Source organism: Fukomys damarensis, unplaced genomic scaffold (genome assembly GCF_012274545.1).
Source record: "Fukomys damarensis isolate Sample0158 unplaced genomic scaffold, DMR_v1.0_HiC HiC_scaffold_38, whole genome shotgun sequence".
NCBI lineage: Eukaryota > Metazoa > Chordata > Mammalia > Rodentia > Bathyergidae > Fukomys > Fukomys damarensis.
Window position 1 is genome coordinate 79196468 of NW_022900950.1, and position 17844 is coordinate 79214311.

General features: G+C 41.5%; 2 protein-coding genes across 2 annotated transcripts in view; one reads left to right on the forward strand and one right to left on the reverse strand.

Annotated features, from left to right (window-relative positions):
* Positions 1–2630, forward strand: part of Etfdh (electron transfer flavoprotein dehydrogenase) — a 34793-nt gene extending 32163 nt beyond the window's left edge. The window contains exons 12-13 of the mRNA XM_010627986.2: positions 337–558; positions 1737–2630. Of these exons, the coding sequence (XP_010626288.1) occupies positions 337–558; positions 1737–1900 (386 nt within the window). The 3' untranslated portion in view covers positions 1901–2630. The remainder of the gene's footprint in view (positions 1–336; positions 559–1736) is intronic.
* The window catches only part of Ppid (peptidylprolyl isomerase D), a 15875-nt gene continuing 595 nt past the window's right edge, over positions 2565–17844 (reverse strand). The window contains exons 2-10 of the mRNA XM_033759959.1: positions 16546–16768; positions 14172–14278; positions 11124–11312; positions 9221–9343; positions 8983–9089; positions 6750–6891; positions 4435–4521; positions 4308–4350; positions 2565–2801 (exon numbers count right to left, since the gene is read on the reverse strand). Of these exons, the coding sequence (XP_033615850.1) occupies positions 2710–2801; positions 4308–4350; positions 4435–4521; positions 6750–6891; positions 8983–9089; positions 9221–9343; positions 11124–11312; positions 14172–14278; positions 16546–16768 (1113 nt within the window). The 3' untranslated portion in view covers positions 2565–2709. The remainder of the gene's footprint in view (positions 2802–4307; positions 4351–4434; positions 4522–6749; positions 6892–8982; positions 9090–9220; positions 9344–11123; positions 11313–14171; positions 14279–16545; positions 16769–17844) is intronic.

The window sequence follows — 17844 nt, forward strand, 5'->3', positions numbered from 1 at the left end:
GTGTGTGTGTGTGTGTGTGTGTGTGTGTGTGTGTGTGTGTGTGTGTGTGTGTGTACGTGTACCACCTGAGCTAAATCCCTGGCCCAACAGCTTGCTTTTTAAGAGATGTTATTAACTCGGTATGTTTCAAAGAACGGTGTACTACTATAAGAGGATTAAAGTCAAATTTCTTTGGCACATATTTTCAAGCTTTTATAATATGCTTATGAAAGTACTCAGGGGGGTGAAGATCATTGGTAGAAGGTGTATTTGGCATGTATGAGGCCTGGGCTCAATCTCTAGCATGAACAAGTACTTGAAAATTGTTATTACATGTCTTCCTCGGAATCGTGCAAGGTTCTGACTCTGATCAGCTCAGACCAGCCAAGGATTGCACACCGATCGAGTATCCCAAGCCCGACGGCAAGATCAGTTTTGACCTCTTGTCGTCAGTGGCTCTGAGCGGTACCAACCATGAACATGACCAGCCAGCGCACTTAACCCTGAAGGACGACAGCATCCCGGTAAACAGGAACCTGGCAGTGTATGATGGGCCTGAGCAGCGCTTCTGCCCCGCAGGTGATGGCTTCCTTCCAACCCTAACTGTTCACACAGATATTTGCTTCGAGTGTTTTAGAAATACTACAATACGGTATTTTAAGAAACTTTACCACTGGGCGTGGCGATGCAAGCCTGTCATCCCAGCACTTGGGAAGCTGAGGCAGGAGGATTGCTGAGTTCTAGGCCAGCTTGAACAAGACCCTATCTCAAAAAAAAACAAAACTCATTCTTTCTCCATTGTTTAATTATCGTGACTCCTACATTCAGCTTCAAGGAAACTCATACCTTCACCAGCAAGAGATAAAAGGAAATCTGGGTTAAGACTAGCTCAGGTGACATTTCTCCAGCTTTTCATGTGCACTCTCAGACCACGACAAGAGTTACGGAATACAGAAGGCCTCTGTTCCTGTGACTTTTTGTAGATCTTTTTCTGTCCCAGCAGCTTGGTGTGTACATGTTAGAAAAGGTTATGGCTACACCGAGTTCAAGGAACAGCCCTAAACTTTTATGTTCACCATAAACAGTATCTTTTAGTGCTGAGCTTTCAACTCAAATTATAGCAACTGAAATTAGGTCTCATTATGTGAATAGCTTTTTTTTTTTTTTTTTTTTTTTTTTTTTTATTTTTTTTTTGGTACCGGGGATTGAACTCAGGTCTTTGCGCTTGCAAGGCAGGCCACCAAACCACTGAGCTAAATCCCCGGCCCTCGGTGCATTCTTGAGAGTAGAATATAGGTAAGCTCTCCAAGGGCAATGACTTGGACTCTTTTGACTTAAAAAAAATCATGTTTTCACAGTGTTTGAGGGTAAGAGCTGGATCTTGTTTTTTTTTTTTTCTTCGTTTCTTTAGCTTCGGATACACTGCACTTCCCCTTACACATATACTTATATTACACTAGCAGCAGCAGCAGCACTCAAGGTCTTCATAGTCTATAGGAAAACATCAGCAGACAACTTTATTAAGGCTTCTGAGCCAGGCTTGCTGGTGCGTCCCTGCAATCCCAGTACTGAGAAGGCTGAGGCAGGAGGATCAACACAAGTCAAGGCTGGCCTGAACTACTACACAGCAGGGTCCCACAGGACCCCATCTGAAAAAGCAAAAACAGTGAAGTTTCTGTAACCCTTCATTCTAGGATGTTAATTCCTAACAAGTTTTTTAAAATTTAAAGTTAAGTATTATTACTTTTACTTCACAGGAGTTTATGAATTCGTACCCTTGGAACAAGGTGATGGATTTCGACTACAGATAAATGCCCAGAACTGTGTGCATTGTAAAACATGTGATATTAAGGATCCAAGTCAGAATATCAACTGGGTGGTACCCGAAGGTGGAGGAGGACCTGCTTACAATGGAATGTGAACTGTAACTGATTCTATTTGTAGGCATGTTTCATAATCAGATTCTTTAAAATGCAGATGTGTGGCAAAACAACACATAGCCATCACAAAATAAGTATCAGTAAAATAAAAATTTTATACAATATATAACATGGTCCCATGAAAATTATGAAATATTTCTGTTAAGTAAAGCTTTATAAACCTACTTAGTTCTTCAGAGATTCCAGGCCTTTACATCCAACTTGCTAAATTTAAATCAAGTATAAAAATTAAGACACTCTAGACCAGGGATTGGCATCCGGCTCATCGCTTGTTATGAATAAAGTTTTATTGACACACAGCCACTTCCACTGCTTACACATTGTTACTAAGAAGTTACACTAGAGTTACAATTGCAGAGCTGAGTAGTTGTGACAGACTAGATGGTCCACAAAACCTGAACATTTTACTGTCTGTCCTTTTGCAGCAGTGTCAGCCCCTGGATGAGTGGTCTGTGTATTATGTACAAGTATGTAACACCAGCACAGACTTAGCACAGATACATTACACATTAAGAGAATAATACATAAATACAAACTCAAGCTCACACCTCATTCAACAAGTTATGACTTAGGAATTTAAAACCAGGCTGGACACCAAACTGCAGAAAACAATTACAAAAGATCAACTTCACTGGCATTTTGTAACATTTTTTATTAAGAGGGAGACAGTATTTCTAAGCTGTAAACAATGAACTGAAGTGTCAAAGGAAACGCAGAGATCAGATAGACATAACTCTTACATTGTCTTATTGCCTTAACCTATGCATAATACTCAGGCAAAAGTGAATATTTATGAGGCGAACATTTTTGCATATACAGCCTTCTCTTTATCTTTCTGTGCCTTTATCTTTTGTTTGACTTTCAGCAGTTCTGCCTGGATAGCTGCAGGGGAAGAAAATGCAATGAGTTATTTCTCCAAGTAGCATTAGACAGCTGTAACACTTCATTCCCCCTTGATGAAACTGCTTGTCCAAAATCTGAGTCCCATTGACAAAGTTCTCTTAGAACAATCACAAAAACCATGCAGCATAATTTTAGAAGACTATAAAACCCAATCACAAAGACTTGCCATCACCCTCTCCCTTAGATGGGGCCTTAGTTGCCTCCCTTGTTTGATTTTTTTCCCCCCTTGTGCTACTAGGGATTACGTGATCCCCAGGGCTTCAAACATACTAGGTAAGTGCTCTACCACTAGGATACATCCTTTGTATTTTGAGACAGGTCTCAACTGCTCAGGGTGGCCTCAAACTTGAGATTCTGCTTCGACTTTCTGGGTACCTGAGATTACCAAAGGTATTTTAAAATATTTAACTGTAACAGCACTATTCACATTTGGTTTATTTTTTGTAAAAACAATTTCTTTTTTTTTCTTTTTGGTAACAGGGATTGAACTCAGGACCTTGTACTTGTGAGGTAGGCAGCAGAACCACTGAGCTAAATCCCCAGCCCAAAAACAATTTCTGTCGTAACTTTTCTAACATGTCCAATTGCTAGAATACTAGAGGTGATAGCTACATCAATATATGGGTCTGTGACCATTAATCCTGACATTTCAACTCACTGGAGTAAGATTAGTCAATTACTAGAGCTCTCTCCTGGGTGTGCCATGGAGGCCTTGGGTACCATATATGGTCCCTCACTGGTTCTTCTTCCACACCCTTTCAATATCACGTTTTGTCTTAGAACCTGCTGACCTTGGACTGAATTCCATGAAACATAAGCCTAATTAAATTTATTGTGGGTGTCTGGTAATATGTCTTAGCAGTGGGAAGATGAACACAGGAAGGGTCCCAGAACTTAAATTTATAGTGAATGCTTTTATCTCTTAGTGCTGAGCTTTCCACTAATTCTACGATAATAGCAATTAGGTCTCAAATGGTATGGTGGAACAAACTGAGTGAAAATTACTGCATTCTTGAGAAGAACTAGAATGTATACTGTGAGGGCAGGGACCTTGACTGTCATGTTCACTGCTTTTTGACCAATGCCTTTGGCCCATTAACATATTCTATAATATCTGTTGAATAAATAAATATATCGCAGGGCAGGCGTGGTGGCACACACCTGTAATCCCAGCATTTGGGAGGCTGAGGCAGAAGGATCACGGTGAGTTCGAGACCAGCATGGGCTACATAGTGAATTCCAGGTCAGTCTCAACTACATAGTGAGACCCTGTCTCAAAAAAATATATAAAAACTAAATATCTCGCAGTTAACTGACAGTGGTTTGTGAGGATACATTTTTTTTTTCCCCCCTTCTTCAGTACTGGGGATCGAACTCAGGACCTTGCACTTGGGAGGCAGGCATGGAGCCACTGAGCTAATCCTGTCCCTACGAGGATACATTTTTTATAGAATCAAAAACCTTTATACAAAACAGCCAACTTACCTTTATCTTCTGGTGCTATCTCTTGAGCTTTCTTAAGATCAGTCTTTAATTGGGGAAAAAAAATTCAAGAAAAATTAGACATGATTTACAAAAATAACTATTTTAAAACATTCAGAATAAAATTTACCAATGCTTGCTCATATTCTTTTAATCCTTGCCATCCTTGAGCTCTGCGATACAGTGCTTTGGTATTTGATGGATCTATTTCGAGAGCCTACAAAAAAATAATAAAATCTGTATTAACTATTAGGATGGTTATCAACTTCACTGCCTGTCAGTGCCAAGTCCACCTTTTACTCAATGAATGTGCAGCCAGAGGGCATCAACAACCCTCTCTTCCTGCCTGCCTCGCTGCCACGGCCCAGTGTGAGGATGTGGAGGAGGAAGGTGTCTCTGGGGCAGGCTTCCCCAGTGCTCTTTTCAGCCTGTGCTCAGCAGTCATCTGGCATCTGCTGGACCTCGAGAGCCTCAGGCCCTGCCAACCACACTGGGGATGCTCAAGTCCCTTCCTAAAACACTACAGTATTTGCGTATAACCTGCACATACCCTCTCATATACCCTGCATCATTTCTGGATTACTCATAATGCCCAATACAATATAAGTACTATGTAAATAACTCTTCAATTATAGCTAAATTGTTTAGGGAACAAAAAAAAAGTATTTCAATACGAAAGAAATCTTCAAGGCTGGATACATCTGAAATGGAACCGTAGATACAGAGAGCGGACTATATATATACACTTAGTTGAAATCTAGCTTCTTATGAATAACAGCAGTATGAAATAAACGACACACCAGCTTTTAAAAAAGGGAATAACAGTATCTCCTCAAACATTTTTGAAATACTACATGTGGCTTATCTAACATCTTTTAAAGTCAATATTCAAGATTTTTTCTAAAAAAGGAATATTCATTCCACAAAGGCCAAAAAGAGACCCAGAGTGAAAGCTAATCTTTCCATCTGGTTAACTATTACTTCCTGCTCTGTGCCCCCTTCTAAAACCTAACCGGGCTGGAGCTGTAACTCGGCAATAGGTTCCCTTAGCACACTGAGGCCTTGGGTCCCGCCTCCACCAACACTGCTTGTTTTTTTTTTTCCTTAATCCTATATTCTACCAAATTGGAATTTTTTTCAGTGCTAAGGATCAAGCCCAGGGCCCCATGAATGCTAGGCAAGCACTCTATCCTTCAGCTACAGCCCCAGCCCAGAATCTCATTTAGTTTTATTTGCTCTGAGCATAACTAATCTATATACACAGTGTGCTGAAAACATACAGCACTTGGTTTGGAAATATTTTTAACCAACTACACAATAGGCAAGAGTCCTACTTGGTCTGAGAAAGGTATTGCTTTCTATCTTTATTAGTACACCTGGATGACCCTCCTAAAGAGTCTTTCCTGTGTGCTGCAACAGTACCCATTCTCTAGAAAGGGTATGAACACCCTCAGTAGAAACTATCCCCCTCCTCCTACGCCAAAGCTAAGCTTGAGAACACTGAGGATTTAGCACTGTGCTTGGCATGTTTTATATTAGTACGGTGCTAAATCCTTTAAATACATGCTATATAATAATGTTTTATAACTACTACAAGATAGGTTATTTCCATTTTATAAAGAAATTAGGACTCCATGCTGGGGATTTAGCTCACTGGCACTGTGCCTGCCTGGCAAGCACAAGGTCCTGAGTTCAATCCCTGGTACCATAAAAAAGAAATTAGGACTCTATATTAGAAATTTCCCCAGGAGCACGAAGTCTTATTTTAAAAATTCAGGGGTAGGGCCAGGGATGTAGCTCAGTGGTGCTGCCCGGCAAGCAAGGTCCTGAGTTCCACCCCCGGTACTGAAAAAAAAAAACAAAAAAAGCCAGGGGCAGGCCTCAGTGGTGGAGTGCTGGCCTAGCAAGCACAGGCATCAGAGGAATATCTATCCATTTCCACAGCCCACATTCTCAATCATTCGAAGCTTTGCGTTCCAATGCGAAGCTCACAGCAGGTGCTCTCCAATGTATAAATGAGCTGATGTGTATTTATACATATTCCTTTGAGAAAGAACAAGTATCTTAATGGTTTTTTGTTTGTTTTGTTTTGTTTGAGACAGGGTCTCACTATGTAGTAGAGACTGACCTGGAACTCACTATGTAGCCCAGGCTGTCTCAAACTCAGTGACCCTCCTGCCTCAGCCTCCTGAGTTCTGGATTATAGGCGTGCGCCACCATGCCCGGTCTCTTAATAGTTATTCAATAAAATGGTGTTTAAGGCAAAATGAATGAGCCAGGGAAGAACTGAAGATCCAAAATAGGGACAAGATGACTTAAAACATGTTTTGTCAAGTCTCATTAGGTCCTACGTGGTGAGATACATTAAGGTCTATAAACATGCTTCTGTTTAGTCGTCAAGTCAAGATCCCACAGCGCCAAACAGTTCAGCACCACCAGGATTACCTCCAAACAACTGTCGACTGCTCCCTGCCAATCTGCCATCTTCAGTTTACACGCACCAATATTGAGTACGCAGCTCAAGGCCACAGGCTGCAGCCTGGCATTGTCTGCTTCTTCCAAAACAGCCTTTGCGCCAGCCACATACCTGAGAATACAAGCAGTTAAGCAACAAAAGCACTATACAATGCCACACAAATTATTCTCCTTCAATTACGTCAAAAAGTGTCATTATTTCTAATAGAAAACGCGGATCAAATGCTAATTTTGGGGGCGTCCTTTTTTGAGGCAATAGTCTCCCTTTGTAGTTCAGGCTGGCCCTGAACTCACTACATATCCCAGATTGGCCTCAAACTCAGTGATCCTCCTACCTTAGCCGCCTGAGTGCTGGGATTAAGACATGCACCAGTTCGCCTGCCCTCAAATGCTAACCTTTTTTTTTTTTTACTTTTTTTAAAACAGGGTCTCACTATGTAGTTGAGACTGACCTGGAACTCACTATGTAGCCCAGGCTGGTCTCAAACTCACAGCTATCCTCCTGCCTCAGCCTCCTGAGTGCAGGATTACAGGCGTGCACCACCATGCCCAGCTGTTCAAATGCTAATTTAATACTCAATATCACAACCCATTAAACACTTTTTATTTTTTTTGTGTGTTGAAAACTAAAGTCAGGGACTCAAGGAAAGACCCTGTCCAAAGCACACAATCTACCACTGAGCTACACCCACCCTGTTCTTCTTAAGAAGATATTTTCTCATGTTCAAAGTTTCCTCAAGTGTTCAAATGGCCAATGAGAGTAATTTCCAAATCTAATGATATGGCAGTAGCACCACACTTCCCTTTTCCAAACTCAAAATGAAGAAGAGCTCCTATAAACAGAAGAATGCTAGCTACTAACTGTAGAATGTAAATTAGAAAGACACAGTTCTTCCACAATCAATATAATGAAAGATTCAGAAAAGGATCTTCCAAGATGCCAAAACAAAAGGTTTCTGGGTGCCGGACGTGGTGACACACACCTGTACTACCAGCACTCTGGGAGGCTGGGACAGAAGGATACCAAGTTTGGGCCCTACCTGGGTAACTCAGGCAAGACCATGTCTCAGAAATAAAAAGACGGGTTGTACCTGTGAAAGCCCAGAGTTCAATCCCCAGTACTACCAAAAACTTAAAAAGAAAAAGGCTGTGGAGCTAGGTCTCTGAATCTCACAGCTTCATCTCACTAGTACTCACGAGTACAAAGAGAAAAATGCACTTCTGTAACAGAGACGTCAGGCCGACAGCACTGTGACCAGGCGCCAGAACGGGGCTGGGGATTTAGCTCAGTGGTTCCACCGCCTGCCTTGAAAGCGTAAGGACCGGAGTTCGATCCCCAACCATAAACAACAACAACAACAAAAAAAAACCCACAAGAACCAGCAGACTGCCAGGCCTGCAGAATGATGTACCACAGCAGACACTATGCACAAAGCACACACCCAAATCCCCCCGTCAGAATATTTAACCCCTCACTAATCTGAAGAAAACAGTTCTGTAAAGACACCTAACTTGGACTCCACAAAAATGCAAAGAACGGACACAAGAAGGCAGGAACCACTGATGATCCGAGTCATCACAACCCAGGACAGTACACGACCTAGGTTTAGACCCTGGACTTCAGAACAATACACTGAAACAACTGGGAGATGTGAAAATATGCCACACATCAGGAATTACTGTACCTGTTATGGGGGGGGGGTTGTGGTACTGAGGTGAACCTTGTATTTACTTAGGAAACACATGGGAAATTTCCTTTCAAATAGCTTTGCAACAACAAAAATAGCAAGTTTAAAACTAGTTAACACGGGTAAACATACGAGTGATAATGTTCTATACTTCGAACTTCATTGTATTTTTAAATTTTTCAAATAAGCCAGCACAGTGAAAGAAACGGACCTACTTATTCCATAAATAATTTGTTTTGTTTTTGGTACTAGGGATTGAACTCAGGACTTCCTGCTTGCCAGGCAGGTACTGTGCCACTGAGCTATACCCCAGCTCTCCATAATTAATTTGTTTAAAAAAGAAAAAAAGCAATTCTCACTTTCGGTTTATAATTCAACTTACAAGTTCTTTTAAAATAACTTTATTAGCTGGGGCTAGAGGCACAGCTCAGTGGCAGAGTTTGCCTACCATACAAAGCATTGGGTTTAATCCCGTGCCCCACACAACAATAAAATAAAAATAAAATGCTTCTTACCTTAAAACCTTTGTATATTTTTTAATGGCCACCTCCCAGTTGTGAGACTTGAAAAAAGTATTTCCAATGTTTTTCAAGTCTTCTGCTATTAATAAAATTTTATCTACCTGTACAAAAGAATACAAATAAGCTGGACGTTGGTGAGCAATGTGACGATGCTAGATCCCATCTTTGTGACAGACTGGTACGAGGCAAACAGCTTCTTTCCTGGGAGCCTGCCTGACCTGCAAGTACTCACATCTTTGAAATCCACGTCTGCGTCCTCAGGGAAATCCGGATGGCTGTCTCCAGAGCCATCTTTCGGGAATATTCCCCAGTCATCACCTTCTTTCAGTTCTCCACATTCTGCAATAACGCACAACTGTAAAAATAATACAATATTGGAGAAGGGCGCTACCAGGTTAACGAGATTTAAAGGCTGAGTGTAGAGAGCGCATGTCACTGTGAAGAGCAATGTGTCAGTGTGTTCCCCAGGAGGAAGAATGACACCTCCCAGGACGGACCCAATCTAACCCCCAAGAGTGACTTAATGTGAAAGCTGTGTGCAACCCCGGTATCTACTCAAACAGCCCGATATGTGCGAAGTGATAAAACCTGAACCAGTGCCGCAAACCCCCAGTTACAATGGCATAAAAGACAGAGCGCAGAAGACCAGCTCGTCCCACTCGGTGACCGAGACAGCCCGACACTGCCGGACGAGACATCGGACGCCTGCCCGGAGCGGACCCCTGGATCAACATGGAGGCAACCGGATCGAACATCGCAATCACCAGGAAAGGAGAAACAAAGTCGCGCTCCTCGGACGTGTGCAGGTACAGGGAGTGGCAGCTGGCGGGTGTGAATGAACATGTTTGATGTGTGACACACATATAAAAATATATAAAATCTAGTTGGCAACTACTACTGTCTCGACCTCGTTAGTGCACACTCCTGCTCGCGACACTGAGTTAAAAAGCTGACCAGCTGCAAACACACTACGCACGCCACACTCCCCTCTGAGGCTCAGCTATCTGTGCCCGCGGTGCACATCCAGCCTCCATGCCAGGGCACGGCTCACAAGTATCTCCCTGCTACCCGGGAGCTCAAAGACACTTCCTCGCCTCTAGCTGGGGCATCAGTCTTCATTTACCACCATTCCTTTCATAAACAAAGTGCCCGCCTACATCCACAGGTAAGAGATGCAATGCAGGGTGGGCAGCACTACGGCCATTCTGATCACAGACATTAGAAAACACGAATCCTTGGACATAACCAAGCCCTCACCTGTCAGCAATTTATACAGGCTGAGGAAACAGGCCAAGAAAAGTTAAGTAACAGGGACGAAGCTCCAGTTCAACAGCACAGTGTGAACAAGTGACCAGGTTCGCTGTCCTCTTTCCACTGTGTCGCTACATACTGACTCAACGGTTTTGCAGGAATAGGAAAATTTTGTTTTGTTTTTTGAGACCGGGTCTTGTTTTGTCTTGAATTCACTATGGTTGGTCTTGAACTCACAACATACCCCAAGCTAGCCTTGAACTCTCGGTCGTCCTCCTGCCTCAGCCTCCCAAGAGCAGGTATAGAAAAATTTAAGCAATCTAGTAAAGATCATCAACAATGAAGTTGACGTAGGTGTAAAATCTTTAAAACTGCACTAATTTTCTAAAAGGCATATTTTAGCTGGGCGTGGTGGTGCACACTTGTAACCCCAGCACTTGGGAGGCTGAAACAGGAGAATGGCCAGAAAACCCATCGCAAAAAAACAAAATAAAAAAGCATAGTTCACTAAAGGTTTGGTTGCCAGCTGATAGGCCTCTAGGAAGTGACTGTAATAAGGACTCTAACTTCCATCGAAAGGATTAATTTGAAGATAAAGTCATCAGCTGGATGGGGCTAGAAGATGGGGCCTAAACAGATGAGGCAGGCCACTGGGGTGTGGGCTGGGCTTAGAACCCATACAGCCAGCTGACCAAAGACTGAAGCCTGAAACTGTGAACTGCAGCCTTTCCTGCTGTAAGACAACTTTCTCAAGTAGCAGGAGAATGCTGACAACACACCACCCTAACATCTTCCAGCTCTGCCTGAGAATGACCGTCTCATCCTTTTTATCTACGTTTCTTTGAGACAATAAATAAAATGAGAAAATTTCACTTTTTACTTACTTTGGCAGGTTTTTCACCATTTACTTCTACATTTTCCAGTATCCTCACCACACCTATTCCTTTAATTACTTGGCCAAACACCACATGTTTGCCATCCAGATGGGGGGTTGGAACTGTGGTGATGAAGAACTGGGAACCATTCGTGTTGTGGCCTGCATTTGCCATGCTCAATAAACCCTCGCGATCATGCTGTAGGAATAAAAACCACGTGAGCACTGAGGTCAGAGGTTTACTCTGAGTTGTTCTTTTATTCATGTAAAACTAGGATCACCTATACTACCCTCTACATCAAATTTTACTCTATTTAAAAATTTACAGAGCTGGGCATGGTGGCGCATGCCCGTAATCCCAGCACTAGGGAGGATGACGCAGGATGATCGCTGTGAGTTCAAGACCAGCCTGGGCTACATAGTGAGTTCCAGGTCAGTCTCAACTACATAGTGAGACCGTCTCAAAAAAATCAAAATTAAAAAAGGGGGGACAGGGATTTAGCTCAGCGGTTCGGTGGCCTGCCTTGCAAGCCCAAGGACCTGAGTTCAATCCCCGGTACCAAAAAAAGAAAAAGAAAAGAAAAGAAATAAATAAATAAATAAAAATTTACACATTACCATTTACTTTATTTTATTTTATAGGAATTGTAATCTTTGTTTTGTTTTTTTGAGACAGGTTCTCAATGTATAGTCCAAGCTAATCATGAACTCATTACGTAGCCCAGGCTGGCCTCAAACTTGCAGCAATCCTCCTGCCTCAGCCTTCCAAATGCTGTGATTACAGGCATGTGCCACCATACCTGGCATGAACTGTAACCTTTAATAAATGAAACAGAATACTTAACCACTTTTTAAACTTTAAGACAGGCATAAAAATTAAGACCGATAACAAAAAATAGTAGTAAGGGGATTTATTTCTAAACTGGCCATCTTATGTTTCTGTTCCCATCTTTCAGATGCAGAAGCTATATTAAGGAAATCTAGTAATGTGCTTTGCTCTTTCTATGGTGAAACAGTCTTTTCTAGGAAGACCATAGCCTTCCCAAAACCAGAAACAGGCGTCTGATTCTGCCTTTACACGTCAGTAAACTGCTAACAGCCAGGGGACAGTGCATTTAGACAAGTCATTCAGGTAGTGCATTCCTAATCACAAATGAATCAAAATCCTAGGGCTGTTATCCAGATCAATTAGCTCTGAGAAAGTGCGAAAGAAACAGCGCTGAAATAAGAAAACTAGCTTGGTGTCACCCTGCTCGAAGATTCCAGGAGACCTGGTCTCTTCAGCCTCCCACCAGATCACTCAGGTCTTCTCCATGTGGGTGCACACACTCTAACTTTCCCACCTAAAGTGCCTCTTAGCCACTAATCTACAGGAAATTCAACTGTCGGGCCCACTGGGTTCGTGCCACCCAAGAACCATGTCTCGATTCTATAGGCCTGCTGTCTTCTCACCAATTTGATTATCAGGTAATTGCAGCTTTCGTTCTTGCAGTAGCCTTCCCTGTTGCTTTCCCAAATAGTAAATGGATATCAACTTTCTCTCCTCAGCTTCTTATTGCCTTTATCTTTCTTTCCTCATCCATATCACTTCTTCAATTGTGTTTCTGTTTTGTTTTGTCTGTTTGTTTTGTTTTTTGAGGTAGAGACTTCCTGTGTAATTCAGGCTGGCCCTGAACTATGTAGCTCAGGCTGGCCTCAAACTCTCAGTGATCCTCCTGCCTCAACATCCCAAGTGCTGGGATTATAGGCACGTACCACCACACCCAGCTCACTTCTCCAATTTTGAATCAGTATTTTAGTTTTGCCTCTCCAAATTACTGCTACCTTCCAAGGCCCAGCCTGCTCAACCTAAGTACCCATTATGCCTCAGGCTCCCTTTGTAATCAGGTCTATAGAAACAACTTCTTTCTCCTACAGTGCAGTATACATAAAAAGTATGTATCACAGGTTGACTATTCCTAATCAGAAAATCTAAAACCTTATAGGCTGCAAAGTGTGGAACTTCAGAGGAACGGCACCCAAAACTTTTCATATTTCAGATTTTCAGGTTAGGGATGCTCAACCAGGAGTCCATACAAATATTACAAATCCAAATAATGATCTGAAACATTTTGTGCCCCAGGCATTTCATATAAGTGATACTCAACCTGTATCAAGTTATACAAGCAAGTATTCTCATCACTTTAGCATTTATTTGCATGCTGTTATTCTCCAGCTGTCCCAAGTACTTTAACCTTGTCTTGGAGGTGAGATTATAAATTCTTTGACATCTTTCATTTCATGAAAGATGTATCATTTTTATAAGCCTTACTGGGCCAGGGACAGAACTGGAAATACAGCTGCAGGTAACAAATACAAATTAAAGTCTGATGGCATTTTCTTTCAAATTATCATCATTACTTTGTTCACATTCCTCATCTCAAAGATAACACTTTCCTTTTGTACTTAGGTGTCCATTTCCAAACTTCAATGGTGCAGTATAGCCTGATTAGATTTTGGGACAATGAAGGTAAGAAGGCACAGGTACTACTAATGTCCTCTGCAGCTTAGACATTAACATAACTGCTAGTTGGCAAACACCCTGACATCCTTGGCTATTAGCAATGTTTTGTTGCTCTTCAAATTCAAGGATATAGATGCACAAGTTACTATCTTTTATGACAATGAAAACAATTTTTCTGGACGTAATTTTGCCAGATGGTTGCCACACTTAAAAACCTCACTGGCTTATAGTGAACTCACATGCATGAAACATATAAAAACAGGAGCAAAATGAAATAACTATGGTATTTTTGCTGAATATAAATCATTACTGGATGAAAACTTTCTATACTAAAGACACATACTGGACTGAGAAAGTAGCTTGGTGGTGGAGCACTTGCCTACAATGCACAAGTAGCTAATACACACACGCGCACACACACAATACATATTTACAAATATGCTTCTTTCTGTAAAGAAAGAATTCAAATACCGGAGGCACATTTGAGTGTCTTCCTCCAACGAGTACTTTGCAAGCACATAAGCTTACATTAATAAAAGCATGCATTTTATTTACCTTATAATAAAAGTTTTCATCTTCAAATTTTTCACCATAAATACTTTCTCCACCAGTTCCATTCTGATTTGAGAAGTCTCCACCCTGAATCATAAATTTCTTAATAACTGCAAAGAAGGAAAATGACCGTTAGTAACTAAGACATGGGCAACTTTTGGCAACATTGACTAGTGAACATGTAAACATGTAAGACAACTTCCATAGAGCACGGCTTTGGTCCTGGCTCTCTTCCCTCTCTCGATCCACCTCAGCAATTCTTATACTTTGAAAGGTTTTCCACAATCTGAGTCCAACCTACTTTTTGCTGCCTGGTCTCTCACTAGCACTCAAAGAATTAGTTTATATGGCATCACTCAGATAAAACTATCACTGAATCTGAAAGATGCATCTCTTAAGTTTTCTCCCACAGTTATCCTGACTCTGCCTTCATTTTACAACATACAATGACTTGTTTCCTTCAACAAACAAAAACAAAGTATACAGTCACTCAACAATGTCCAGTGAAAAAAGACCACCTATTCCCAGATCCTTACAATTCTAACGGAAATATAAGGGTTACCAAAATCAGAGATCCCTGGCACTCTTGAGACTCTGGATTTGGCTGTAATAAGGACACACAGACAGAGAAAGGGAAAAGACACAGGCTGTCCTTAGAGGAATCAACGTGGAGAAGTTATGCTTTCTCGCTCCCATGCAAACTCACAGAACACACTTTCCTCCCAGCCACAAGATGTAGAAATGCATGATTCCCACAACAGCCAATTACAGAACAGCACCCAAACACAGTATTTATTGGAACCTTATCACTTAGGCATCTTCTGCTAGGATGTTCTAAATTCCAGACTCTCAAGAAGAAAGCAAGATGTTCAGCATAAATGACATGTTTGTACGAAAGTCTAGACACAGTAAATCACCCCTATGATTTAGGAGAGGTGCAAGTACCAAGTTTCCAAACTCCTGCCAACTTGGAAGGAAACCTTTAGAAGGATAGCAGTCTCAGGCCTGCTATGCTATTTTCCACATACTTTTTTTTTTTTTTGGTACCAGGGATCAAACTCAGGACCTTGCACTTGTGAGGCAGGCAGTGGCACCATTGAGCTAAATCCCCAGCCCTTCACATACATTTTTTTTTTAGCATATTTTGATATTTTCTTAAACATTAGGTAAATCAATAGTTTAAGACATTTTTAAGTATCAATGATTTTCTTAATGAGTCAAGTTTTTTAAAAAGTGGCTGGGCATGGTAGCGCATGCCTGTAATCCCAGCACCTGGGAGGCTGAGGCAGGATTGCTGTGAGTTCGAGACCAGCCTGGTCTACATAGTAAGTTCCACATCAGTCTGTCTATTCATAAAATTACTGAGTGTTTAATAACTATACTAGATACTGAAAACAAAATGATAAGAACATATAGCTCCTGGGGCCAGGGATTTAGCTCAGTAGTTCCACCACCTGCCTCGAATGAGCAAGGAGCGGAGTTTGATTTCTGGTACCAAACAACAACAACAACAAAAGAACATACAGCTCCTGAATTTACAGAGAATCATAAAGTAATCACTAAACAAAAATGTGATTACAAAATGAGAAATAACAGATTTTAATCATATATTAAGATCCAAGTCACTGAATTATCCAATCTGGTACCTCCTTGAGCAATCTTGCCTAAGAAACAATTTTTTTAAAAACATTTTCTTTTTTTTTTTTTTTTTGTAATTTTTTTTTTTTTTTTTTTTTTGGTACCAGGGATTGAACTCAGGACCTTGCGCTTGCAAGGGAGGCAGCAGAACCAATGAACTAAATCCCTGGCCCTAGACATAACTTTGCTCACCATCAAACTACCTAAGATCAGCTCGTGGCTTCACTGTGCCTTTCTCAATCAAATCTATTTGAAATGAAGGAAGTTAAGAAGCCAGGGAAGCTAGTGTCGGCTATATCTCCATAGATAAACCTTAATACGAGCTCATAATTAATTCCAGCTCTCACAAACCAACCTTTATGACATGAAGCTACTATCTCAGATGTCAAAGCATTTTCTTGGACAGTAATGGTATTTTTCTTTTGTCTTTTGGTACTGGTATTGAGGACTAGACCCAAGGCTGTTACACTGTGCTACATCACCAGACCTTTTTTTTGTTTTCATTTTGAGACAGGGTCTCACTAAGTCACTAAATTGCCCAGGATGGGCTCAAAATTAGGATCCTTAACCTCAACCTCAGCTTCTCAGAATGCTGGGATTACTGGTATGTACCACCACACTTAGCTCAACAGTACTATTTAAACTTTACCCCTACTTAGTATTTTCTTCCTTAACACCTAAAGAACAGGATTTTACTATCTGTATGAAGACAACCAAATTCAGAAATTTTTACACATACTTCGATGGAAAGGACATCCTTTGAAATGAAGAGGTTTCCCAGTCGTGAGTCCAATGCCTTTTTCTCCTGTACATAATGCACGAAAGTTTTCTGCAGTTTTGGGTACAATATCTGCAAATAATTCTAAAACAATTCGACCAACTAAAAGAAAAGAAAATCTTGTCAGTATGCAAAACAAACCAGCAAATACGCAAATGACAAAAAGATAGTTGGTAAAATTATGCTAACAGATCACTCACAAATTACTAAATTCTATTTACCTTTTCTTGGCAATTTTAATCACAACGTTCAACAACAGACTTCTTAACTTATGGCCGCCACCACCCAGCCTCTGAAGTGTATCTTTACACTAACATCTCCTCAGCGCCTGGTACAGTCAGGATCTGTATCCTTCTACTCTCTCATACCATTCAACATCTTCAGACTTGACTTAGTGAGATGATGTGGTATACGCCTTGCCATGTCCGGATTATTTCACATAGTGTCCCCTAGCTTCATTTGCGTTGTCACAAATAACAAGATTTCAAGATTTTTTGAAATTCTGTGTACACACCAGTCACCTATTCATACACTGAGAGGCATTACCTTTGCTATGGTGAATGATGATGCAATGAATGTGCTAGTGCAGGAATCTCTTCAACACACAAATTTCATCTCCCTTGGATACAAACCTAGCACTGGGACTTCTGGATGTTATGGTCACTTTTTTCTGTCATTTTCTGTCAACTGTAGTCTAAGTGTTAGGTACATTGATGAATTTGAAACATCACAGGAAAGATTGCAATTACAGCGCAGATAAGCACTATGTCAGAACACCATTGAGTACAAACGGTTTTAAATCCTGAACAGCATCACAAGTGCAGCACTCAGAATTTCCAGTCACCAAGTACCAAGAGAAGACTATTAAATACTCTTGGGGGAGTCAAGTTGGCCAAATTTTATATACATCTGTAGCCTGTTTTGTGAAAACAACTTTGGAAAAAAAAAAACGACAAAAAGTTCTTCTATCCAATTCCTACGCCAGGTGAAAACAAAAGTAGCCTTAGCTCCAAAATAAAATGCAAGCCAGCGCGTGCATCTGAACACAACGCCGGCCGCAGACTGAACCTGCGGGAGAACAAGCGCGATTCCCTGAGAGACGCGCCTGGCCTAAGGCACAGGGGAGCGCGGGCCGCAGGAACCCAGGCCCCACGCAGCCGCTGCGCCCAATCAAGGCCCCGGATTTCGGAGGACCTCAGGGCAAGAGCGGGAAGGCTCGGGCCCACTGCCTCGCGCACGCGGCCGGCTTTCTGGAACCTT